We start from the raw sequence: 25,729 nt of genomic DNA on the forward strand, positions 1-25,729 counted from the left end.
CCGGGGCACAAATGTAGCAGTGGCACTGGCGGAAGCATAAAACATATTCACATCGCTCTCTCTCTCTCTCTCTGACCGACCGAATGCCAATGATGGGCTAGGCGCCGCATTGTCCGACATTCATGCCCGCTTTCCCCGTCCGGGAAATGTGAAATATTGTCACTTGCAGGCTCAGCCTCTCAACGCTCCGATCCGGTGTATGCTGTGACCAGGGCGCGACTCCAGTATTTACGTTTCGGGTTCTGCTAGTACATAGCCCAATGGGTTATGTGGCCGCAGTGGGCCTCCCTGCCTCGAGTGTGTCAATCACATTGCGCTCGTGGAATGTACCGAACGAATGACCCGTGGCCTAGCCATCCTGGCTGTTGTAGGTCGTCTAAAAACCGACCACTTGACTCTCTGGAGTGGTGTAGTTATTGTCGTTCCCGTAATAGAGACGTGTCGATAGCTGCGATAGCGGTGGATTTCGGCACGTGTCCGGCACAGAAACACATCCCCCCCACCAGAGAGGAACACCCGGGCACCGGACCCGAAGCTAACAATAAAATATAAAATCCATATCATATCCTCCGCGCTTCGGGAAGTTCGTCCTCCGATCGCAGGACCTCGAGTGCAGGTTCGTTCTATTCAGAGAGCCTCACATTTATGTCCTGGCCTAGGCGTGGGTTGGCCTCTCCCTTCCCGAGGCCGTTGAAATTTATCCACTTGAAATCAATCTCAATCAGACCAATTTCGCTTTTCAGGAGTCGCTCCACAGCAGGGGGCGACTCCATCAATCGAACGGCTGCCAACTTCAGGCGGCAGTCTGCCAGGTGAAGCCTCCACCGGGGGGCAGAGGCGGATTTTAACTAACATCTCCCGGTGGGCCGTGGAGGTTGACGTAAGAGAGAATGGTGCTGGGCCGGTGCGATTGACGTTGTCACAACTATTGGCTCTGTTTCGGTCACCTCAAGCCGGGCCGCACTTCACTTGACGACGTAATCCACAATCGTCAATAACCGTCGGTCTGTTGGCGGTTTGTTTGTGGATCCGTTAGAGCCGATTCGATATTTATAGTCCTTTTCCACAATATGTGGTGCCTAATGGGTGTCGAATTGACCTCCCGAACGTTGAAACAGTCAGCGAAACGGAAGATGTACACGTGTTGTTGTCGTCGAGAGGATGTGATAAAAAATGTGATAAAAATCCTGTCCGGCTCAGGACAGTGTTTTTGGTCACAACGGGGACACTCACAAAAAAGGGTAGTTTCTTTCGCCCCGTTTGCCAGAAAAATTGCCAATGGAGTCAGTCAGCACTTCTGATTAGACCGAGAGACAGAGGAAGAGATAGAGAGAGAGAGAGAGAGAGTTGTCGTTCGCTTTTATGGCCCCTCGGCGGAACTCCTTTCAACGGTGCCTCCCAATCAATGCACGGTCTCGTTGCTCAGAAAACCGGTCCTTTTTTTAGTCCTCCTAGAAAAAGGACATTTGCCTGGTGGGGAGCAACGAAACGGGGTATGCAAATCGTTCCGGTCGTTCCGGGAGATGATCCGATGTCAACCCCGAAATCGATCCGTCTAATGTCTGTCCGGATCGTTTTAATAGTTTGTTCAACACCCAATTTCGTGCGGAGAAGTTATGACACGGAGTTTGCGGGAACTAAGATCCCTTTGGGGAGCCGTTCGGTGGACCGTCGATTTTATGTGTTTCTCTGACTCTGTTTGCGTATCAAGGGGGTCGGTTGGTCGGTTGTTTCTTTTTAGGTTGGTTAAGTAAAAAACAGAGTAATTAGAGAGTTCTTTTAAGGAGCCTAAGTCGTTTCCAAATAATAGTCCTGTGCTTCACAAGGCTCTCCAAGAGATTCACAAGCGATGGCGGAAATTAGGGCTGAAAGGTTCTTTGATACGATTTCCTTAATTTCAGATGCCAGTCCCCGTTTCAGAGTGTACCGGATGTGGGCCCACTGGAGCCCTCCCACCAATATAGTTTAGCGCCGTATTTTAGCGATTTCAACTCAGGCTTCCGTTCAATCGCCCAGCGAAGATGGGCGCCCTCGCTGAAACGCACTTAATTGAAATTGATTAAGATGTGGCGCCTGAAGGCTGCTGCTCTCGTCCGCCGGGGGACGGTCCTTCGATGGCCGGCAGGGGACAATTCGATTAAGAGACCGCAGTCAACCGCGGCGGTCGAAGGAGGAAGAAACCAAACCAAGCACCGCAAAAATGGTCAGCAACTGTTTGTGGCTTTTGAACTTCAACCAATGGAGGGGACAGAGAGAAAAGCGAACGCGAAAGAGAGAACGCGAGAACTCCGATGCAACTGGTTGGTGGTGGGCTGGCCAATTTCTACCTTAAGGACTCTATTAAATTGCCGCCTGCAGAGGACATCCGCTGCACTTATCGGCGGTGGTGGCGGTACCCTCGAGGGACAGGATGCACATTTTTCCACCGTGGGCTTTGTTTTAACTGTCTGGCTGGCGGGCTGGACAATTGGCGCTATGCTGCGTTCGGTCGGTGTTCCGCTAGCAAAGGGTTGCCCCGTAATTCAATTGCTATCGAATTGATTTTTATTGACTTGTCGCCAGCCAGCTCAGCGTCTGCAAGCCGTCGGCCCCCCCCCGATGGGTTTATTTTTGTCCATTTCCGTTATTTATGGACCTCCGACAGACTATCCTTTATGTTATCGGTTTTTAAAGACTCAATTTCGATGATGGATTTCGATAGCGCACGAAAGGAATATGTGGGCAGTAAACTGGACTTGTGGTTCAACATTTAGACGCACGGTAGTAATCAATCCGTTTGATAAAAATCGATATTTCGATTGAATTCAGGGAGCTACTTTTCTACTGGTGGGAATTTGTAGGGGATAGGTGGACAAATTTAGTTTTAGGAACAATCTACGGACTTCTTATAACGTTTCTGTTTTCCTTGCATGTATTATGTTTAAATTAACGCGATTAAGTATGATAATACGTGAATGATCGATTGTTTGGGTATTTTCAAAGAAGTAATTTTTATCACTCTTTCGATTGTGAAAGATGAATTCTCGGAATCTACGTAACATTGGAAGGAATTAATCATTTTTATCTTAAGGAAATGTAATTAAAATCGTAACTTTTTAAAGTCAGTTTGTGACCGCCGGTTTCCATGGTACTCCCATAGTGAGAAATCGCGGACGCGAGCGACTTGTCTTGCAACATTAGAACGTTGCTTCTATTTTTAGTTGCAACAGTAAGAAACGATGACGAGTTCGTGTGTGCGACACTTATACCGTCTCGAACGCCGACAGCTACCAACTGGTCCTATGGCGCAATGGACACCCTGCTGGCCGACCGATCAGAAGATTCCCGGTTCGACTCCTGGCAGGAGCGCGCCCAATGAAATTTTTTTCCAACTTTTTTTCTCATTTTACATCATTTTAAATCAATGTTTTTGTCTCCCTTTCAGCAAAACTATCTAATGCGGTACGGGTATTTGGAGAAGTCGAACATCGAGACGGGAAACCTGCGGACAATCGACGAGCTACAGCAAGCCGTGCGCAAGCTGCAGGTAAGCTGCAGGGTGGCAATCGAGCGGACTTATTTAATTGGCCACGAGACTCACGAGCTGCCGTGTTTTTGGTGTCCCGGACAGATGTACGGCCACCTGGAACCGACCGGAACGGTCGACGAGGCCACGCTGGAGCTGATGCGGAAGCCTCGGTGCGGAGCACCCGATGTTCCGGACTCGCTGGACTTCCTGCCATCGAACGACCGGCGGCTCGGGAAGCGCCGGTTCCGCCGCTACGTGATCCAGGGCCAGAAGTGGCAGAATTCCGTCGTCACTTGGAGGTAAGTCCACCCCGACTCCCGATACTCAATTTATGGCGTAATTAAATAAAAAACGTAATCAACGCGCAACCCGCGGCCGGAGCGAAGTGATTTGGAAAAGTGACACTTCCAACAACTCTCTCCTTCGCGCGCGGCGTCTGATGGAATGTCTTTTTCTTGACAGAAACAAATTGAAAGATGCGCCACGGAACTAGCATCGTGGGGCCTCGTCCGCCCCCCTCGAAATGGTTACCGGATGGGCGTGGGGAGTAATTACGGCGCCATTTCCCCCGTGTCCCTGCGGCCCGCCAACCCGGGACCGTAATTGAGGCGCTCGGCACAGGAAGGAAGCGGTACTTGCTAAGCAGAATTGACAACTTGAGTGATTTTGTTTGCCACACCCTGCCTCGGCCTCGGTCCTGACCCGTCCCGGTGCTAATTGTACCGCTTAATGAAGTAAGGGATAATTGACATCCTTTCGAACGGGAGCCTAAGGAACCTCTCTCCCTCTCTCTCTCTCTCTCGAAGGAAACATCTGCTTCGATTCGGCCGGTGGTGGGCCGGGGGTCTTGGGGCTCAGCAAACGCGGCAAACATTTCCGGCGTTTCTCGGGTCCCGCCCTTTTCACCCCTTTTTTCGGGGGTTGGCTGAATTGTTTGGAGGGTTTCGTGTTTCTCAACCGAAAAGCAAACTTTGAAATGGAGAAACTTCCGTCTTGCTCCGGGACTTCATTTTTCTTTCGGCAGGGTGGCCGAAAGTGGAAGTGGGCAATCGGGCAAACCACTTGTTGGACATCCGGGGTTCGTGTGCCAGAGGGAAGCGCACTCACGTGGCCCGGATGCGGGAGCCAGGAGCGATTGATGGCCTCAGACAAGTCTCCCGGACACAGAACTGGCTCACGTGCGGAGCCAGCCCGGTCACGTTGCAGCGCCCGTTGCGTGTGGGACTGCACCATTCCGTGTGCATGATGATGATCCTTCAGGAAGTGTCCTTTGCAGGACCTTTCCCGCCATTATGGCCGAGATTTCGTTTTGTTTCCGTTTTGTCCCCGTGGCTGTCGGAAGGTATAATGTTTGTGCGGTTCCCTTTGCCAACCACACCGGCCCCGGCAGCAACAAACAATTGTGTTGTTGGCAACTTACCGACGACTTGACAAAGTGGTCGGTCGGTCTGTGGGCTCCGTTTGAAGCCCCAGAGTGGCGGCTTCGTACCACAACGGGATCCAATACAGGGCGAGAGAGAGAGAGAGGGCGAGAGAGAGTGTTTGGTTTATGAAGTAAGTTTTGCAAAACATAACCGCACACAATGAGTCCGTTAAACAATCGAAATGGGTGGCAGCAGGTGTGTGTGGCTCAAACGAAGTTTTGAGGCAAACTTGTTGCGGATTTGCGTAATCATTTGGAAAAGGTCAACATTTTCTTATTTCTGGCCCGAATGGCAAGTGGCGACTCGCTTCGAGGTCCTGTTGATAAGACACTCTGTTACCTACCTTTATTTTATCGATAATCTTTTCAGGGATTTTTCCCAATTTGTTCCATAACAACGTCCCGCTATTCATCAAAACTCTTGATCGCCATTTTTTGGGATGCTTCATTCATGAACAAGTTCCACATCATTCAATCGTTTCTTAAAAGTGGTTAAAATTCAATGTTTAAATAAATATTCCAAAATTGCACTTATGTTGGCCAACAAACTCCTGCACAGTTTGCTAATCTATGGTAGAACAACAACACAATTTCATTCTCTTTTTATTTATTACAAAAACAAAGTCCTCGGGCCTGATTGACAACTTACACGACTTTCTTGGAACTAATAGCACAACCAATCACACCTGGCGAAACAAAAACAGAAGCACGTAAACACAGCACATGCATACTCAAGGATCAGACATAGCTTCTAGACACGTAACATCCCGGAACTCAGAACTCTATCGGATAACAAAACCTAGCACTCTATACGCATCCTTTATCATGTCTTCATAGTACGTGTTAAGTTTCGGCTTCGCATTCGTGCAGCCGTAACTGAATCTACCTAAGTCACGGACCACGTCAAATTGAATTGTCCTCAGTAATAGTAGAGACGTTTATAGTAGCGAATGTTTGAACAGGTTATGATATTATACTTACTGACATTAGTGGACATTTTATTATAAGCATACCAACAGGCAGAAACCATTTGAGATCGTCGAGATGGTACTCAAAAGAATGTCGACTCCAATACTTATATAAGTCGAATAATTCGATTAAAACAGTTAGAAGTTAAATGTTTGAAGCTTGCACCTTTCTTTTTCCATTCGTTATTGACGACACTTACGGTGATACTTTGTTTTTCCACTTTGCTGTTGTGTGCTTACGAGTTCTTGAACTAATAGACCCTTTTCTAAATGAATTCAAACGAGCTTCCCAAACACTTCCCGATAGTTTGTCTCACGCTCAAGTTTACGCCGTACCCTTTTTTGACAAACAAATTAAGGATACAAGTTTCAAGAAGCGGACGCCCAATTAATCAAATCACTCCTCCGTCCGGCCGACCAGCCACACAACCCCAGGGGGAGTAATATCCTTAATTGAGTTGTAGTATCCCCGTGTTATGTGCCGCGTGAGCTGGGATATTTTATTGCCCGTCGGAGCGTCCTCTTAATTTTTCCCATAATAATTCTTTAAATCCCCTGCCGTGTGTCCGTGTGTCATGCCAACAGGACATAGATCATACCGACGGTGTCCTTCGTTCGTCTTACGGCACACAAAGGCCACCGGGTCAACAACGACGGTATGTAACTGTTGTTTTTTCCCCTTCCAGCAGCCCATTCGTCATTGGCTTTTGTGCGATGTTTGTGGTCTTTGTTTTGTTTCGTTTCCCTGACAAAAAAAGTAGCTCCACAGTGTTATGGCCCGGCCAACCTTTTCCGGGGCTCGGATTTCGCCCACGTCAACCGTTGTCTCAACCGGCCGCTTAAACACTTGAATTAGAATTTATCACCTTTCCACCCATTCGGTGCGGCCGCATTTAAAATAATTGTCCAAAATTGGCCACCGCCACGCGCGCACTATCGAGGGATCGATCCTGGGGTTTCCCGGTCCAGAAAAAGGATCAACATTCGTGCCATAAATTTTAGTTTTCTTCCGGCCCGGTTCAGCCATGTCTTCGCCCCGGTAGGAGGGCTTTTCTTCAAGATCCTTCCACTGATGGGAGGTGGTAATGATGTGGGACCCCGATCCGATATCGGCTAAAGGGGTTCGCCACTTGACGAGGGTGTGTGCGCTTTGGAAAATCATCGAACGCCTATTTTGTCCCCGGGTCCCGGTCCTCGGTAAGCCTTTGGTGACAGCCCCGCACGGGTGTGTGTTTGCATGGGGTGACTTTCAAATTTTCAAATAAACTTTGTCCCCGTCCGGCTCCGGCCCGGGGTGTCCGATGGGCGGTGGATGGGTCATAAATTTTCCCTCCACCGTGTCATGAAGCCAATTGTCCTCGAAAATCCGCCTCTAGGATCCGTTCAATTATTTATCCTTCTCCCCCCTTCGCTCTCTCTCTCTCTCTCTCTCTCCCTCTCTCTCCGTGTGGGGGCATGACACGGTGGAAAACTCGGGCCACTTGTAGTTTCGCTCTGCGGGACCACCGCGCTCCTGACATGATGTCGCGAATGAGGAAGACATGTTTTGACAGCCTCAATCCCTCAAACCCATCGGTGGTGGCCGCTGGGTTTTCTTTTTGCTTCGCGACCGAGGCGACCACTTCAAATCTCTCAAATCGCTTTCCCACCCCGGTGAAGGATGCCAGGCGTTCTCCCTGCGCCAGCACAGCAATTATTGTCAGCCACAAGAAACATGTCTTCGCTTTCAGGACCAGGCGCGGTGCGCCACTTTGTCGTTACTTGGCCTTGGCCACCAGCTCCCTGTCACCCCGTTCCACTCGCAGTTCGCAGTTTAATTCCTTAGCGATCCTTGCGAGTTTCGCGAAACACTCACCTCCGGGTTTGTTCCGGGTTTTGCTTCGGTGAATTATTTTCGGTTCAGCTACTCGGTGCCTCGGCGGACTACCTACCACACCACGTGTCCTGTGGCTCACCATGTACAGTCCTGTCTTGAACCACCTGCCAAAGCAGCACCGTGTGAGTGCCAGCGAAGAACAAAAAAGAAACAACAAAATCTCGTCCGAAGGTGAAATGTCACTCGTCGGATCCGCTTGGGGCCGAGCACCAGCAGACTGCCAGGAGCAACCTGCCGGTTTTCTGTCACACCCGACCCGGAACCTGAATCCCCTGCCTTCGGTAGGCAGGCGAAAAAACCTGGAAAAACTTTACCATCAGAGCATGTTTCGGTGCATGTTTTGGGACACCTTCCATCCGGTGTGTCACACCTCGGTGTTTGGAGTTTTGGCCGTCGTCATCGTCGACGGCCAGGCGTCTTGGGGAGTGTAAAATGCACTCCAGAAACTTTGGCCCCAGCCAGCCAGGATGGGGTGGCGGAGGCTAAAACGGGACGAAAAACTACTCAATCTTCGCCGCCACCACCTTTCAGAACCAGGATCACCAGCCAGCCGCCTCGGTCTGGTCGGTCCCGGTGTCTTAAACTAGGAACCGTTTCTCAAACAAACGTCACGACGAGGGTTGATGAAACGCTTTTTTCGTACCACAAACTGGGGGGGGATTTATTGGGGACACAATAAAAACCGTGCGAAACAATAAATGACCGCCGCCACAAGCATTGCTCCGGAGGCCGGCGGAGTAATTGACAGTTTTTCAGTCCGCAAGCTCTAAAGCTGCGCCACCCCGCCTACTCTGCAACGCACACTCAACACGAGTGCGCCCGTGGTTTCTTCACAGGATTGCTTGGATTTGACACTTTGGGACTGCCAAAAGGGAAAAGAGGACGCTTCGCTCGTCTTCGGGAACGAAGACACACTCCGCATAAAATACTGACAATTTGACGGCAATGATGTTCATGATGATGATGATAATGTTGCAAATTCTAATGAGATGCGAGAGTTCATCTCCGCCCATCCCGGGCGACTCATAACGCTAACGGAGCGTTACGGAAATGGGGTCCCCTTCGAGCCACTATGGGGAAACGGTGGTCATAAAGCATCTTAAAAAAATGACGATTTTAGTGATATTTACCTAAAACAGAATCCGAATTTTTAGTCTTGCATGTTGCGTAGCTTCCAAGAATTCGTCTGTCAAAGTCGAAAGAGTGATAAAAATTACTCTTTAAAACCAACTTTTAGCACCTACTTTAACGCGATCGTTAGCCGAGTTCTGGACGAGAGTTTATCTATATTATACATTATTCGAAAGGTAATGGATCCTTCTTTGATATGGAAAAATTATATGTTGAATTTAATCGAAATACATGCAAAGAAAAACCGAACAAAAAAGTACCGTTGAAAAAAGTACGCCAATCCAATACAAATTCTCCACAGTGCGAGCGAGCTCGGCGTGTTGCAGCCATTTAGGCGCATCTTCGGGCAGCGTCTCCAGGAGTCGGATGGAAAAGCTAGTAAATTATAATACGCACATACATATTTTTCACCACTTTCCCCGCACACGCTCTAATGACCAACCTCTCCCCCACCCTCTCTCGGTCTCTTTCCCTGAGTGGTATTTTACATGAAATTTTATTATTGCCTTTTATTACTACTTCTGTTTGTGGGCGTCTTGAGGCGTTTGAGGCGCCAGCAATTGTTGTTTATGCTAAGTTTGTCCCCGGCACTGGCGGCCAGCCACTATCATTGTTGATCCTGTTTCCCTTCGTTTGCGTTCCGTGATGATGATTACAGACGTCGACGACGGGCTACGGTACAATTTCAATAAACCAAAAAAGGAACCATCTTCCACCGTGGAGAGTCTGGGGCCGTTCTTCCCCCCACGGACCATAAAATGTTTAACCCCCCAAAAAACGTAATGAAAAATAAAATCTGTGAGCCCCGCCGTGGCCCCGGTGGCGTATGTCCTCGATAATATGCTCTCGGCGTCATTATCATTAGCGAGCGTAGTGAGACGATGATAGTCGACGACGTCGGCGACAATAACGGTGACGATGTGCCGTTGACGATCACCCATTCAGGAACTCATCGCAGCGCAGTGCAGTGGGACAGGACTTTATTGTAGGACCACACCCCGGGGGGTCGGGTTTCCCCTGTGCTCGGTGCGTTGCGCCGGTATTAATCTTAAACTTCCCCGGATTGGGATCTCGGGGCCGCACGGGGATGGGAGCGAACGGTAATGTTTGGCGGCATTAAGGCAACAGCGTTCGTTCATTTGGTCCGTGCGATACAGAACCGATTTGCATGCTAAACTGCTCGTTTTGATACATTCGTTTTTTTTTCTTTCGTTTTGCAACATAAACGACAACCCGCAGCGCACAGTGCCGGCGACGCCGTTAAGTGAGCGCACCGAGAGTTCCTTTCAGCTCTTCATTAGTGGAGGTGGTCGTGTTTGATTTGTCCGTTGATTAAATCGCCCAATCGCCCCGATTGAAAGTGGACTAGAAGTGTCAGCGCAAAGCGAAGTGATAATTTAGCGAACCGATGGAGACGCCCGGTGCGCCACGTGACCGACCGACGGAAAGATGCTCTCCGAAGCGGAACGCGGACGTGTATGTGTGCGATAAAAATGAAACCGACCATGGTAATGGCATCACGTCTGAGAGATTAATAAAAACCTCCGGGGCAAACAAAACCCGACCAAGAGTGACACACAACACGCAACCACCGGCCCCGGCCAAGAGCGGTACAAAATGGTCAATAAAACAGGCGAACGAACGGAAATGGATATTTCCACTCTTTTCCAGCGCGCCAGCCAGCAAGTCAATTGCACCCGAGTCCCGGCCAGGTCAGCGCCAGGTCCTTGACTGCCGATGGATGGATGGCTGGATGGCTGGCTAAAGTGCATTTGGAACCATCGGGGAATCACTCGCTCGCTCCGGTGGACCAAGACTCGGTGGAAAATGTGTGTGATGAAATTAAAAGAATTGACATTTGCCATTACCCGCCGGGTGGTGCCACGCGGTCGGGGTGCGGTCAACGGGAAAAACAACAATCGTAAAAGATATATTTCAACCCCCCAAGGCTCCCGGCTCCCGGGGAACTCCTTTTTATCGTCACGCTCTTCCGGCACTCGGCGCAAGGCGAAGGTGATGACGGTCCTGGGTTGCCAACACATACACGCTTTCAGAAAGGTTAATTCCGTTCCTATCGAAAGTGACGGACGCGCGGCCGAGCATGTCAGCCGAGAGGCCGACCATAAATCCCTTTGCACCTTTGTGTCCACGGTACGGGGCGGCCATTTTTAACGTAAATCTAATATCTCTAATCCGTTCCGTTCGATGGGTGTCCGTGGTGACACAAAAAGGTGTCCCCCAAGAAGCCTGACAGAAATCGCTTTTCCGGTTCCGTCCATTTCCGTCCATTTTCTAACCTGTTGCTCCTCAGCAGGTGGCACACAATATTACCATACACATTACCCGCCGTGATTTAAGGGCGGTTTTGGCGTTTGGACTTTTATTATTCATTTCCTTCCGTGGGCCCCTTTTTTGCATAGACTCAGGCCCGCCACGTGCCACACCACACGGAAATTATGTCCTTAACTTCATCTTTTTCCCGCGGCCAAGAAAGAAAGAAAGCAAAAGGCGCCATCGATACGTTTCGGGCGGAGGGCCCCTCTTTCCGATCATTATTGCGCTATCTGGCAATCAGGATCGAATTGCGTTCCGTCGACTGAGGGGTCCCGGGCTATTCGATATTTCTCGAATACTCTCGATTCCATTAAAAGCCTCCCAGTTTTGGGCCGAAATTGCTGTGGGAAAACTGAGACCCATCATCGGCCAGGTCCGCCAGCGGCAGCAGCAGCAGCCATCAATTAAGTCGCTGGGCTGCGAAACAGGAAACCGAATGCCCACCCCATTTGCTCCCTCCCGAAAGTCCTCCCGATCGAAGGCGGAAAAGAAGACAAATGATAGTAATGCAATGTCTTCCGAGGTCTTGAAGTCCGAGACGATTTTCGGCGCGCACCGTACCGTAACTCGCACGGAAACGCTGGACATCGGCAGCTTCCTTTCCGTGCCGGGATAAAGGGGTTAACCGGCGAGTGTCCCGGTGGCCGGAAAATGCTTTCAGCGCGCAAATGCTGCAGAAAGCAATTAAAGCATTTTCCCAAAGGCAGCCAAAGGCCCGGGGTCGGGGTCCAGGACCACTTCGGGCGTCAATGGAAGACGTCACACCACACACTTGACACCGCCACCGGGCGGAAGCTGAAGAAATGAGAACCCCGGTCCTCCGGACCTTGAATGCAGCGAGCCCCCCGGCCCTAAATGCACACCAAATTTCTAGCGCCTCCTGGCGGCTACCCTGGGCCCAGGAGCTTCGTTCGACGATGGCGACAGGCGAGCAGAGTGATAATATTACATTATATATTAATTATTGTTATTAGTAGCAAATTGCTTCGGTCGCTTCGGTCGCAACACATTTGGCTCTCCTGGGGGGCCTGCTAGTAGTGTCGCTGCCTTAATGGAAAGTATGCTTAGCGGAAGATTTTGCGTCCCAAAATCTAATTACAGTCGATATGGAACGCGCGCGCAGCAGAAATTAAAATTCGATTTCGACGTCGCCTGTCGTCTCGGGCTACCGGAAAATCTGGCACCCGAGTGCCCGGGAGTGCCCAATTGTTGTGGGCCGGCGCAATATGGTGGCCCTATAGAGAAAGGCTGGCCGTCGGGAAAAAGAGGAAACAATATGCTGAACCATTTACACGGTGTCCCTTTTTTGGGCGACGGAGGTAAATGAGAAGTTTGTTGGCAATCACAACCGGAATCGAAACAGTAACGGCGTAATATGCGAACCCGTTTTCGAGCTGGAGCTAATCTGAACACAAAGCTTGGATTGGAATTTTGACAGCTGAATCATTTTTTTCCATCAGGAATTTTGACAGCAGATGATTTGACAGTTGAATCACCGCAAAGTCCTCCAGCCGATGGTGTAAACACGGCCGGCCTCAAAATGGCGGTTTGGCACCAAAAAAAAAAGTTTAATCTGCATGGAGATACTTTCCCGACATAATCAACTACCAATATTGGCCAAGGATTACCTTAGAGGCCTTCTCGAGCCTCAATTTAGAAGGAATCCAAACACTTGTCGGGAACACACCCTCCAAAAAACCCAAACAGCCTGTTTCCGTTTCCATAGCAACGTGCGTGTCAACGAAGAAGAGCGACTCACTGAGTTGGCGATGACGTCCGAAATATTATCCTGTCCACTTGTGTGACGAAGAGGCATATGTTGCTTTAATCTGCTCGCCGTACGCGTGTGTGGTGCCATTAGTGGAAAGCGAAGTGTTTAATAGGCCGAGATGAAAATATATGCTTAACGAAACTCGGCCTGACTGGCACCATGAAGTCGCGCGCTGCCGGGCCCGCCGCCGAGAGAGTGATGGATGGATTGACCACTTCCGGCTCCTCCGTTTTTCGGCCACCATCTCTCTCGCTCACTCACTCACAAATTTGTTTCCTTTTACTCAAGTGGTTCCGTTTTGGGGAAGACCCCACCATTGGCCTGCGTCCTGCGAGCGAACGAGCGAATATCGAATGACCGCTGAGGCTATTTTCGCCTACTTGGATCCTGAAGCCTAAGAAGATGATGCTGCTGACGCCGGCCACCGCACGCCATGCTCGTGTTGCGTCCGGGCACAAATGGACGGTGACCGGACCGGTCACTTACCGGAAGCAGCAGGGAGCCGTGTTTGCTGAGTGCTGCCCTCCCCCGTGACCCTCACCCATATGGGGGCCACCACCCGGTGGGCGACTGTAATCGAATAAGGGCTGGACGCCCCCTTTTTGGATGCCATATTGGGATTTTTTTTTTGGGATCCAGGGGCCAATCCATCCGCCGCCGTGTTATCACCGGTCGAGCGGCGAACCACGGGCTAATGATTGACGTTTTATCAACTCTAAAAATGGCGTCCTAATGAACAACGTCCGGCCCGGGGAACGGCTCATCGCTCGCTCACGGGTTTAATGAAAGAAAAGTGACAAATGCGAGTCGCCGGCTGGCCATCCGGGGGGATAGTTTGTTGGATGCAAATCATCCCGGAACCGGAACGGCGTCCTTCGGACGGCCGACGGATGGTTCATAAAATGCAAATGGTCTGGTGTTTGCTCGGGTCGGGGTGGGGTCGGGTGTGCTCTTTAAACATGTTCGTTAGTCGCCCGTTCGTTTTATCTATTGCTCCTGTCGCCGGGCGCCGGTCGACGGGCACTGGCGCTGGCGGACGGGAATAATACTTGAAACGAGCATGATGACAAGTAATTGGTATCGCTCTCATCTACATACGAAGTGTCCCTGCGGTGGGTCGGGTCGGTCGCGGGGTCACGACAGGACGACACACGCTCCGGACGCTGTGGCGCCAAAATACTTGTTACGCATTTTATTACTGTTGTCGGCCTCCCTCGGTCTGGCGCTCTCCGGAGCCGAAGCCGGAGCAGTCTGACTGGCTGGCTAGCTGGCTGATCCTTCACTTTGACCTGACCCCCGCCAGTGGGTGGGCCGGGGAAAAATTTCCAACATTATTTTATTGTGGACCGAAGTCTAGTTGAATTGTTAGCGCTACCGGGCGTTCCAAAATTCATACTTCCTCGAGGCTCTCGGCGGTGGGCGTCTTGTGATGGAAACGGAACCGATACGCCATTTGCCATCCTTCCGGCGTGGTGGTGATAAATTTGATAAATAAAACATTATTTTATGCGCCCTATTCGCCGAGTGCCGAATGCCAACCCATTCTGCTGGCTTCGTCTAACCCACACACGCGGAGTTCAGGAATTTAAGCCTCGGTCCTCGGTATCCTTGAAATTCCATCTCGCCAGCCTCCGCCTCGGCTGCGGCTCGTGTTGCTGCTTCGTGTGTGTTGTTCATTGGAACTAGTTTACTGTTTTCCCTCTACATACTCTAGTCGAGCCCACTGCTGGTATATAGGCATCCGGCACCACTCTGTCACTCGCTCTCGATCTCGCTCTAACAGGACTAGAAACCGGGGACCGATAGCATGGCATTAGTCCAAATTAGAATCCATCCCCTGGTCGGGTCTGGTTGCCTGGTATCGCCATCGGGCCGTCAAATAGTTAAAGAAAAGAGAATCGACTAGGGCCCGGGCCAGGAAGTGGCCATCACCTGTTGAATGCTCTAACTCTAGTTAGGCATGTTTTATGAGCGGCTCGGGGCCATCCTGTGTGCAGTTTATCACCCGGAGAGAGACCGGGAGGCCAACTCATCAGCCACCGGATCCACCGGAGATGAGTTAGGTATGGGCAGTCGGCAGCAGTTGGCGCGTCCAGTAACGTAAAGAACGCAGAATTATGGGTTGTGGCCCTGACGGCCATCCATCGTGCGCAATTTATGCTGCCAGAATGTGTATGGGCCCGACCCGTCCTTAGTTATGATCCCGGGGCCCCGATGGCGAGACATTTGATTAACTGTTTACGGTTCGATAGAATATGCAAAACGGAACCGGGAGAGAGAGAGAGACATACCATTGAGTCTGTGGGCTTCCCGGGGACACATCCTTCCCGGGTGCTTCGCTCCTGTTCCGGGGCAAATAGTTTTGCTGCAGGTATTCTGGGGCCAAGGTCCACCGAGGAAAACCAAAAAGTTTTGAGTGTTAAAACTTTGTCCCCAAAACACCCCCCCTCGACTTCTGGAAGGAATCAACCCCATGGTGCGGGGGTTTATGTTTATTTATTGGCAAATTATGTATCAAAACCGTGTCGAGGATTGTATCCTCCTGTGGCCGTATGTTCTCCTGGGAGCCGCGTTTAGGACCCCCTGCAGGTGCAGGTCCTCAGCTCGCGGTGAAGAAGAAAACATCAAACGACTCCACCGAACGCCCGCCGGTACTCCGGCGTATGAGGTGAGCGATTAGCGCTGCGTGTTAAGGCCCCAAATTGATGGGTTGAAAGTTTTGGCAAAATTTTGGCTTTTTTGGAAGTGCCCCACACGGTGCCAGGCTAGCAGCAGCCGGCAGCGGCAGTGTCCTCGTAGTGCCTCCGGCTTCGAACGCACTCCGGATCCGGTCTCTAGGGAGGTTAGATACCGAAGAGGCCCCCGACACCAGGAGCTCATGCTGTGGGTTGGCCCTGGAACAGGACAAACGACACAAGAACGGCGCGGCGCAACTCGACGCGCATCCCGGGCCGACGGGACAGTTGTTTAATGATGAAGGCTGTGAATGTTTTCAAAATTGTGGCCCGAATCGGCATACGGATCGGAACAGGGCAAGCGACCGAGAGAGAGAGAGAGATCGTTCGTTTTCGGTGCGGTTCTTGTCTCATTCTCGCCCTGTTTAGACGGGTTGACGGCTTGGCAGCATCCAGCAGCCGGCGTGATAGTTTTCGATCGAATCCTTTCGCGGCGGGCTCGGTCGGCTGACTCCGGTTTCGGACTCTTCGCGCGGATAGTGGGCCCCACCAGGCGTTGATGCGATCGAGGAGGCGAACCACTCTAATCACCGCACCGTCTATGTTTGTCTAAACACTATCCTGGAACCGACGGAATGCCACGTGCGTATGCGCACGACCCGGCACTGTTGAGTAATTAAACATCGACATACGCGCCGGGAAGATGGTCCTGCCTTGCGGGGGCCGCTGCCTCCGGTCTTTAGCGTCTCGGATTTATGGCCGACTCACACCACGAAAAGACGGTGTTCGGTTACGAAGAGAAGGGTTCATGTACCAACCCTGACTCTCGTTAGTTGGGACGATTTACATAGATGAAAGGGCTGTTTAGTTTGCTTACGGCCAGACCGGCCGTAAATAGGCTGGCCACCGGCTCCACGATTACAACGGCCCGTTAAAGGATGCTTGGCGGTCGGCAGACGGTTCGCCTAAATTCGGCCACTTACGGACTAAGGACACCAAGTGTTGGTGGCTTCTAGGCCCCACCGTAAAGAACGCTCCGGACCGGACCACAATCCTTTCCCGCCGTATGTGCGAGGTGATGGAGTACCTAACGTGTTATGTTCTCGCCCCATGCGCGCCTCATAAACATGCTGGCCTGATCCGAGAATGATTCCACCGAAAATCGACAAATCGTCGGGAACGGCAATCAAATGCAAGTTCCCGAGCCCCACACCCTGCTTCCGCCCTTTGGTGAAATCTATTAAAGAAACATATTTCATTGAACAACCCGGAGCTCGTGGAGCCAGAAGCAGAGGCAAACTATCGTCAATCGCCGCCGGTGAGGTGAAAAATATGCAAAGCACCATCTTCGGTCCCGAAACTTCCCGGGTTCTGGGGCCACCAGGTATCGAGGATCATATTGGTGGGGAGCGATTAGACTCAACAGGTCCGGTCGACTTCTGGTGTGCTGCCGAAAACGGAACGGCGCTCCTTTGCGCAGCACCTTCGGTGAGTTATGTATGGAAATAGTTTTTGTTGGAAAGAAATTGGTGCTCGAGGCTTTCGCGGCCCGAGGCTTCCTGTTGCGCCAGCAGCCCTCTAACAGCAGCAGCAGCAGGAGGGCGGCTGCCGGACGGTCTGAAGACTGAAAGTTGTTTTTCTGTATCTGCGAAGAAGCGTGGCTTCGGACCTTCGCTTTGGACTTCGGAAGTGCAATGCGGATTTGCGGATTGAGGTTTTTTGGGATGGGGATTGGTTACGATTTGCGTTTTATTTCCCGCTTAACGCGAGTAGCTTTGGCCACGGGAGGGTTTGATGTGATTGAAATGTAGTCGAGAAGAAGGATTCGGGGAGCTGGATCCATTCAGAACTGAAGGCTTGGTCTCTAAGCAGTCTATAAACGGCTTGCCAGTCCTTTCTACACTCTTTGGTTTGATTAATTGAGCTAGTCCTGTATCGTTACTCGGGGTTTTCTTGGTTACTATTGAGACTTTGAGTGTTAATTCATGCGGTTTTGGATTCGACAACTTTCTTCTAACTTTCCGATAATTCCCGGATTCCGCGTCGATAGAACTCTTCACCTTTCGAAACGATCCATTCAGAGATCAATTTTTCAATACAAAAGGATTTAAAAACTCATAGTTTACCACACCTTTCATATCTCACCATATGCACAGCATAACCTTTGCAAAGTGAATATTTCGCTTTATGAATTCATCCAGAGGTTTTTGCTTTTTGGGATTTTCGTAATAAATCACCTTTTCCTCGCCAGTGATGATTTCTCTTTCATTCTATTGATTTGGACCCCAAGGAGACATTTTTCTAATCATTCCCATGGCACTCAGGCGATGGGAAACTGTCGTAAATCCTCCACATCTTACTGCTTCTGGCAGCTTCAGTAATGTTTCAAAACATCTGCTTGCGATACATCGGCCACACGTGCGAGTCACTCGCTGACCTATTAATTTCGCAGTGCTCGCAATCTGCCCCACGATAGCGCACTGATTACTTCCGTTTTGCCAAAAACGACCACCCTCCCCCCGGGGGTGGTAAGCGCCGCGGAATTCATCAGCACACCGAAACCCCACCATCATCGTCATTATCGCCGTCACTATCACCGCCGTTTGTTGGGATGTTTAAAAACCAATTAATGAGACGATTTATCGCCGGGGCCATAAAGTGTTTATTTATGAAACGAGTGCGTGCCCGTGAGTGGAATACCGAAAAAAGGACAGCCTCCCTGGCGTCCCCGGGCGGAACAGAGCCCTGTTCTGTGGTTGTTTGCAATGTTGTTCTGTGTGTTTTCTGCCAGGACCGCACGGCAACATACCGCGGGCGGCGGCCAAAATATGAGCTTGTCGGACATCGGGCGATGCGATTATGCGATGCTGATGACGACAATGATGATGTGGCATCGCATCGGTGGGCGGATGAATGTTTCCGGCCTGTGAGGGGCGTCTTCTCCGGGGGCGTTCGAAATAAAAACCAGACGCACTTTACGCTCGCAATCTGTGTTCGGGGTGCCGGCCGCACATGCAGTGCCAGTCCCCTAAAGTAAGCAATATTTTCTCAGCGGCGGCAGCGGTGGTCCTTGAAAGGCGAAATAATATCAGGAACATCATAATGGCGAACAAAACCGGGCTTCCCTCAAGATGGAAAGTTAACCTTTACGGCGGAACCACGGAGCCACGGAGGTTACTTTAAAATTCTTTTCAAATCCCGGTCCCGGCTCGGGGTTTAACTTCGTCCCAGTGGCACCAGAGCCAGACCAGAAATTTGATAAAGTCAATTGTGTGCGGGTCCTTCTCGGGGGCGCCAGGATTACAATGCCTCGCGCGTGACGCTCCCTCATTGGAATATGTGATGCGGGGTTTGCGGCGTGCGTCACTTTGACAAATATGACGTACCGCGAGACCATGTCCTTTGAGCGGCGAAACGGGTAAATTTTTAATTTACAATAAGGCTTTATAATAGTTTCCTTTTTCTTGTTCCCATTCTCAGGTGAGTCCCAGCGAATGATTTTAATCGCGTCAGCGCGGAATTAAGGTAACGAAAAGAGGTAGCTTCTGTGAAAGAACACAATCCAGGAATGCTGATCGATCTCCAACGACAGGCGAGTGTAACAAATTATTAAAACCGCTTCCGCTGGGCGCGGTTGACGCGGCGCAAAAATGTGCATCAAATGACCCGCGTGACTCGTCACTTTGTTTATGTTTCGACAGCCTTGACCCGTCCTTTTTGGGTGTCCTTTCCTTGCCCCTGATTGATTACATTACTTGAGAGGAATCTAATATTCATTCGAAGGGGGGGCCGCAAAGACGGGACTCACGATTTTTTGTCCATCAAACGGTTGGCCGCGGACGATATGGAAATGAAGCGGCCGGGTGGCCGGCCGAGAATCCTGGCAACGAAACTAATTGACAAATTGGTTTACACGGTCGGCCACGCGAGAGGGTGGCGTACGGTGGGCTCTCGGAGTTGGAGATACTCATCTTCAGCGAGTGGCCAGCGAGAAACTTTTCCCAAAAGTGGGCCGATATGGCCAGCGGAACGGCCGGTGGCTGGTGCCTGTCGACAGCCGGCCGCAGGCAAGCGGGGGCATAAGCGGAACATTTAATTAGATCATAAATCATCGCTCATGAATATGTATGGGGCTCACACCGAGAGGCAAGGGCGTGGGCCATGCGTCCGAAGCGGGGGGCCGAAAATCGGTCCCGAAAAATTCATCCAAGAAACAACAACAAAAATTTGTTGGATCGGTTGGACCGGTTTTGTTCGGCCTCGGCCTAGTGGCGAAAGGAATGGGTGGGGACAGAAGATCAAAGGATCGAATGCACTTCGGCCTTTGGCCGGCCCCAGCCGGTTCTTGTGTTGGTTCCAATCAGATTTTCCGAGCCGTCAGCGGGAGAAGGATACAGGAAAAACTTTCGGTTGCCTAGTTTTGCATCCTCGCCGGTTGCCGTCCCTCGACGGATGGCACACAAATCTCGATTTGTAATTCATCATTCTTTGCCGGCGGCACATACACGCCCCACCCGGAACCAGTTTTTCTTTTCCAACACGATGCGATACCCCCTCGCTCGGCGTTGTTGAGAGTTGAGCCAAATTTATTCAAATTTATACTGTGCTCTCTCTCTCACTCTCTGTGTCTCTTCCGCTCTGTGGTGACGGCTGCCAGTTTTTGCCGGTTCTTCCTAATGCCGTCGTGTTCCGTCCAATTTCGCGTCCAATTTTCGCGCGCTTTTACGCGAAACGGCATTTTTCTCAAGTGAAAAGAACCGACACTCGCGCATGTATGTGCGCCCCGTTTCGGGACACAGCGCGGCATGCAGAACTGTTAAATGTTATTCATAAGGTCCTTCTCCGTGTGATGGTGCCGCATGTGAGGAAAGCTGTCATCAGCCGCGCGATGTCAACAACATTCGTCGTTCGTTTGTTTTTTGTTCGCTACGAGCCGTGTTTAGTCGTTTCGTCCTTTTACGGGAACCACGTCCTTTTTTTTAAGCAAAATGTTTGCCATCATTTTACGTGTCGTTAATTAATTGCTTCAAATGTTTGGAGACTAATTTTTAATTAATTCGTAGCAAACAAAGCAATCAACGAAAGCTCACCACACTCGGGCCGTGGTGAAAAGTCTTCGTGAGGTGAGTTAACTCACACCGCTCACTCGGATGCGAGAGCAGCTTTCTTTCGCCTACTGGAGCCCCCCCCCTCGCACGGAGCCTCTGTTTTCTTTGTCCATAGCCCCGAGGTATCGCGTTAGAAAGAGATGGCACGATACGTTCCGCGTGTGTGGGTGGGTGTGAGCTTTCGCTCCAAATCAGCTGACTCCCCCTGAAAGCTCTGCCGCGTCATGAAGAATGGGTGCGAGAGTGAGATGAGCAGAGCGAGAGAATGAGAGAGCGAAACGCAGCGAGTAAATGGCTCACTTTGACCGGAAGCGCGCCCCGTTCGCCTTCGGCTTTTGCGTTATCACGGTGGCGGCCGCCCCGCACGGAGTGTGTTCGTGTTGACCTCGGGCAGTCCCCGGAGCGCACAAACACAGGCGCACTCGCCTGTTCGGGTTTTCCGGCGCCGCGCGGGTTTTCCGCCGTCGCCACCGGACGGCAACGATTAGACCGTCGCTGAGCGTTGAAGTGAGTGGAGCGCGTTTGTGAACCCGAACCCAGTGCAGTCCGGACATCGAAGTCAATTGCCGTGATCCTGTGTGCCGTGGTATATGTGTGTGAGGAAACAAGGAAACGTCCTCAAGCTCCGGTGCATATCCGGGAGCCGACGACGGCGATTGAGTTCGGAACCGTTCGGCACCGGAATCGGATCGGATTGCTTCGGCCACACGAGCCTTCCGATGTGTGCGTGAGTTCAATGTGACCGGGGCAGCGCCACACGCAGCACCAGCATCAGTCGGTTGAGACTTGCTCGAGTTGGCAACACTCAATTCAGTCATTGGCCTGGCCCTGTCCGGAGTGGTCGTGTTTTGAGGGCACTACCGGGCTGGCCAGCAGCAGCAGCGATAGCAGGGCCCCAACGAACTCGGGAGAGAGAGAGAGAGAGAGAGAGAGAGAGAGTAGGCAGAATCGGTGGTGCGGACTTGAAATTTGCTAAATTAGTTTGCAGACTTGGAGGCCGTTGGTTGGCTTCGGCCAGTTACTCCGAGCGAGAAAAAGAGAGAGAGAGAGAGAGAGATACAGAGAGAACGAGAAGGAACATTCAAGTGTGCTTAAATTAGAAAGGAACGCTGTTGTTGGGGCCCGTCCGTGGCTTAGGTCTTTTTTTAAACGCTCCAGCTTCAGCTGACCTTCCCGGAAGTGGGCCTCAGCCAAGCCAGTGTGTACTTATGTGTTTGTGTGCGTACGCGTGTGTCCGTGTATGTGTGCGCCGTGGCGAGCCTCTACAAACACTCGCAGCACCGACTCATTGCTTCCGTTTTGTAATTAAAACAAAATAACGGCGCGCCCCTCGCACCGGAAACTTCGTGACACGAAACAACGACGAAAACATGAATCCCACGCCTCGTCAGCCAGCGAGGACGAGGGCCACGGGCCGGAAAATTTATGACCCACCTGCCGCCTCCATCGCGAGCCTGCGGACCAAGCGACCTGGCGGGAGAGCGAGAGCGACCGAGAGCGGCGGAGCTCAACAACCTGGCCACATTCCTGGCGAAAATGCAGGCCGACAGGTCCCGGGGCACTGCTGGTGGTGGTGGGACGCCCGTCCCCGGTCGGGACCCTTTGCAAGTGTCAAAAGCAGCGAGCAGCAACAACTTCCCCGCCGTCGTCGTCCTGTGTCCAACCACGAAGCCTGGCCCAGCCGGGTGCACTCCGACGATGGTCGTCACCACCACCACCACCATCATCAGCATCATCATCATCATCGTGGGTCGGCCGCCACTACTGGTTGATGATCATGCAAAAGGACTCGGGCACAACTAAAAGTGAGTGAAACTGTTGTATGTTTATCCAACCCAACCCACCCTGTGCATCCTTTATGCGACCCTCGGTCCCGCTCCGGCACATGTCCTTTTTCCACGTCCCGCCCTCTTCCGGTCCGTGCCGGGCTGCGAACGGCGTCCCGTCTTTTTTGTGTGGCTTCCTTGGCTTACTTCCGGCCTTCATTGGGTCACGGGGCGCATTCGATGGCGCCTCATCCTAGTGAACCGAGAGAGAGTGAGTGAGAGAAAGAGTCGGAGCCCGGACCCGGAGTCACGAGTTCCACGAATCCCGGTGCTCCGGACTCTCGGGGTCGTATTTTCAGTTTATTTCATTACATTTTCTTTTCCGCCTTTTTTGGACCGGACTCGCGAGGACTCGGAGGACGAAAACACTGATACCACCAGCACAAACTCGGTGAGGAGCAACTCGCGCGGAAACGCAACGCGAGTCCTGGGGCCGTTTCCGGGTGTTCCGAGGTTTGCCCGGTGTAGTTGTGTTTCGTTTTCCAATCGAGCCGGTGGAGCGGCGATCCGAGGCGGGCAAGATCTATCGGTGTCAATTCTATTGCTGCCGCCACCATTCGGTGTCCCCCGGTGCTGGCTGTCGGTGGCACCCTTTTGCGGCAAGTGACAATTATCAACACGTCAATTGCAAATGGCGCTGGATGGGCTGGCGGATGGGCGATTCAATTTCGCCAACAGACCACCGACCCCAGGGGGGGGTCCCATTTAGGTCCTCGCACACGCAGCGGACGCCTAAAATCCTTTCCCGGAGCTAAAAAATGGAGCGACAAAAATGGTCGATGGCCATTAAGTAGTAAAATAATTTACAAATAGGAAACAGTTCAGGCTCTGCGTTCGTTTACCCGTATTTTCCCGACCATTTGAGCCCCCCGCGCCGGGTATTTATGCATACCCATTCCGTATTTGTCCATTTCGCGGTCTTTTATGCTTGCGACCATAAATTTCCACCAACCCCAACGACCGACGCCGCCGCATGTTGGAAAATTAATGGAAAGCGGCCAGTGGCGCTGAATCCGCTGAATAGAGTTCATTTGCCGGGCGTGCACCAGTCTCCGGGTGTGTTAATCAATTATTGATGGAATTAATTTTTGTATTTATAAAATCGGAAATTGATTTCATGAAGTGAGCAACAAAACGGGCCAACTACTCGATCGCGCGGTGCCAATCGGTTCCCCGCCCAATCGCGGCGGCATGGTTAAATACTGGTCCTGCTTTTTTTTTGTTGCCAATTACAGTTCTCTTCTCGCCCAACAATAAAAAGCGCAGCAAACAGTACGAACAACAACACGGCTCACAATGGGCCTCTCGTGTGGGGCAAATGTTTAAATTATTATTATAATACCCCTCGAACCGTTGTGCCACTTTTGGGACCAATTACTCTCGCTCTCTCTCTCTCTCGTGATCGGGAAGCTTTTCCGATTCAGACACATCCAGAACCACAGTAGGTAGCACAATAAAATGGCGATTGTTTCGGAGCGAAAATCATGGGCCACAGCATTAATTTGTTATTTTGACATTTACGCATTCGATCGGTTCGGTTCCGAAATAAAATACAAAATTGATGTACTACATCAGTAGGCCCCGGTTCGATTGACGACGCCAACTTTGTTCGGTTCGGCTGCTCCACTCTTCCACACCGGGCCATAAACGGGGCCGCCGATCAATTTTGTGAGATTCTCCACCGTGGCCCGCAACTATTACGCGTGTCGAAAGTTTCCCGAAACGATTTTCCCAATCGAAACCCAATTATTACCATCCAGCATTTCCCGGAGAGTTCGTCGTCGTCTTCTTCGCAAAGGCCGGCCCGCCCATCATATCCTGCGGCTCTGGTTGCGGCCGAAAAGCAGTTGGTTAATCAAACACGGCCACCACCACCACGGTGAACGGAACAAACGAGGCCCGTTTAGTGGCAAAATTAAAGCCATTATGGGCGGCTTCCGTGCCCGACGGGGTCCGGGCCGGTCCTGAGGATCCCGAGCCAAGAATGATTAACGTTTCGCGCGATATGGCCCCCGGAAAACGTGTTCCTAACGCGCCCGTCCGCCCTTTAACGGCACCGGGGCGTGAGTAGTAGCAGGTGAAAAATTAGTACCGTACCGGGTCGGGTGTGCGGCGCCTAGGCTTTCCACCCTCGGGCTATTCCGGCCACCACCTTCAACGTTTGTTTGAGTAACGGCTTGTGGCGGCCACCCAGGCGCTCGTTACGACCGCAACAGGGAGCGGGCACGTAGCGCTGTCGCGCTGGCCCAGCCCCGAGGCCGAGCCCAGCCCAAGCAACATTTACATTTGTAGCATATAAATTTTCCGGTTTCGGAATATTTTTCCATTTTATTTCCCGAGCGCCCGCGGGTGTAAACCTTCACTTCCGGAGTGGTTTTCTCCGGGCACGCAACGCGCTGCGAAACGTGCGTAGGTTCAGGTCCATCATCAATCTTTTGCTGCCCTTCGAGAGGGCCGCACCGCAATGTCTGATTGGAATCCTTGGGCCGGGCCCGAAAACGGCCGCGATGCTGTGGCAAATTGTGGGCTCCGAAGACGCGGGGATGATAAGCGAGATCTTAATGGGAGCAGCGGGGAATCGGCCGAGGAGGAGTTGTATTTAAAAAACCGGAACCTGGAGCATAAAACATCGGCCGACTCGATCGGCGCTAAAAGCGGGACGGCGTTAAACGGCGTTAAACGATAAATTTACGGCCGCTGACCGTACCGGGACTCGTGGAATCGAGATTTTCATTTGATAATGCTCCCTTATCGAGCCATTTTCCCCGGCCAACCGGAAGTATCCGGATTCCGGATGGCACACAATGCCACACTTTATCAACATTATCAACTCGGAGCCGGCGGACCTCTGGGCTGGGCTCCGTTCTTCGTCGAGGTTCCTCGGAAAATCTTTCGCCCCAGCAGATCCTTCCGGTGGCCACGCTCTCTTATCACAATTTGTTTTATTGCCGCCGGCTGGCGGACCCTTTTTTTGCTCAAGGATTTCGCGATTCCGTGGCCGGAAGCGTTCGGCACGCACGCCACGCACGGGAGAAACCTTGGGCGGAACATCATCCTCCGAGTCGCCGACGGCCGGGGCCGACTTTGCCGGGAGAGAAGATTTGGACCG

At 51.6% G+C, this 25,729-nt stretch overlaps 2 protein-coding genes across 2 annotated transcripts in view; both read left to right on the plus strand.

Annotated features, from left to right (window-relative positions):
- LOC131208116 (matrix metalloproteinase-2-like) overlaps positions 1 to 3,811 on the plus strand; it is a 33,993-nt gene extending 30,182 nt beyond the window's left edge. Inside the window, exons 2-3 of the mRNA XM_058200768.1 lie at positions 3,425 to 3,526; positions 3,611 to 3,811. Coding sequence (XP_058056751.1) covers positions 3,425 to 3,526; positions 3,611 to 3,811 — 303 coding nt within the window. The remainder of the gene's footprint in view (positions 1 to 3,424; positions 3,527 to 3,610) is intronic.
- Positions 3,787 to 25,729, plus strand: part of LOC131208099 (matrix metalloproteinase-2-like) — a 121,531-nt gene continuing 99,588 nt past the window's right edge. Inside the window, exon 1 of the mRNA XM_058200757.1 lies at positions 3,787 to 3,807. The gene's annotated coding sequence lies outside the window, so the exon portion shown is untranslated. The remainder of the gene's footprint in view (positions 3,808 to 25,729) is intronic.

The sequence above is a fragment of the Anopheles bellator genome, chromosome 1 (assembly GCF_943735745.2).
Source record: "Anopheles bellator chromosome 1, idAnoBellAS_SP24_06.2, whole genome shotgun sequence".
In the NCBI taxonomy this organism is placed as follows: domain Eukaryota; kingdom Metazoa; phylum Arthropoda; class Insecta; order Diptera; family Culicidae; genus Anopheles; species Anopheles bellator.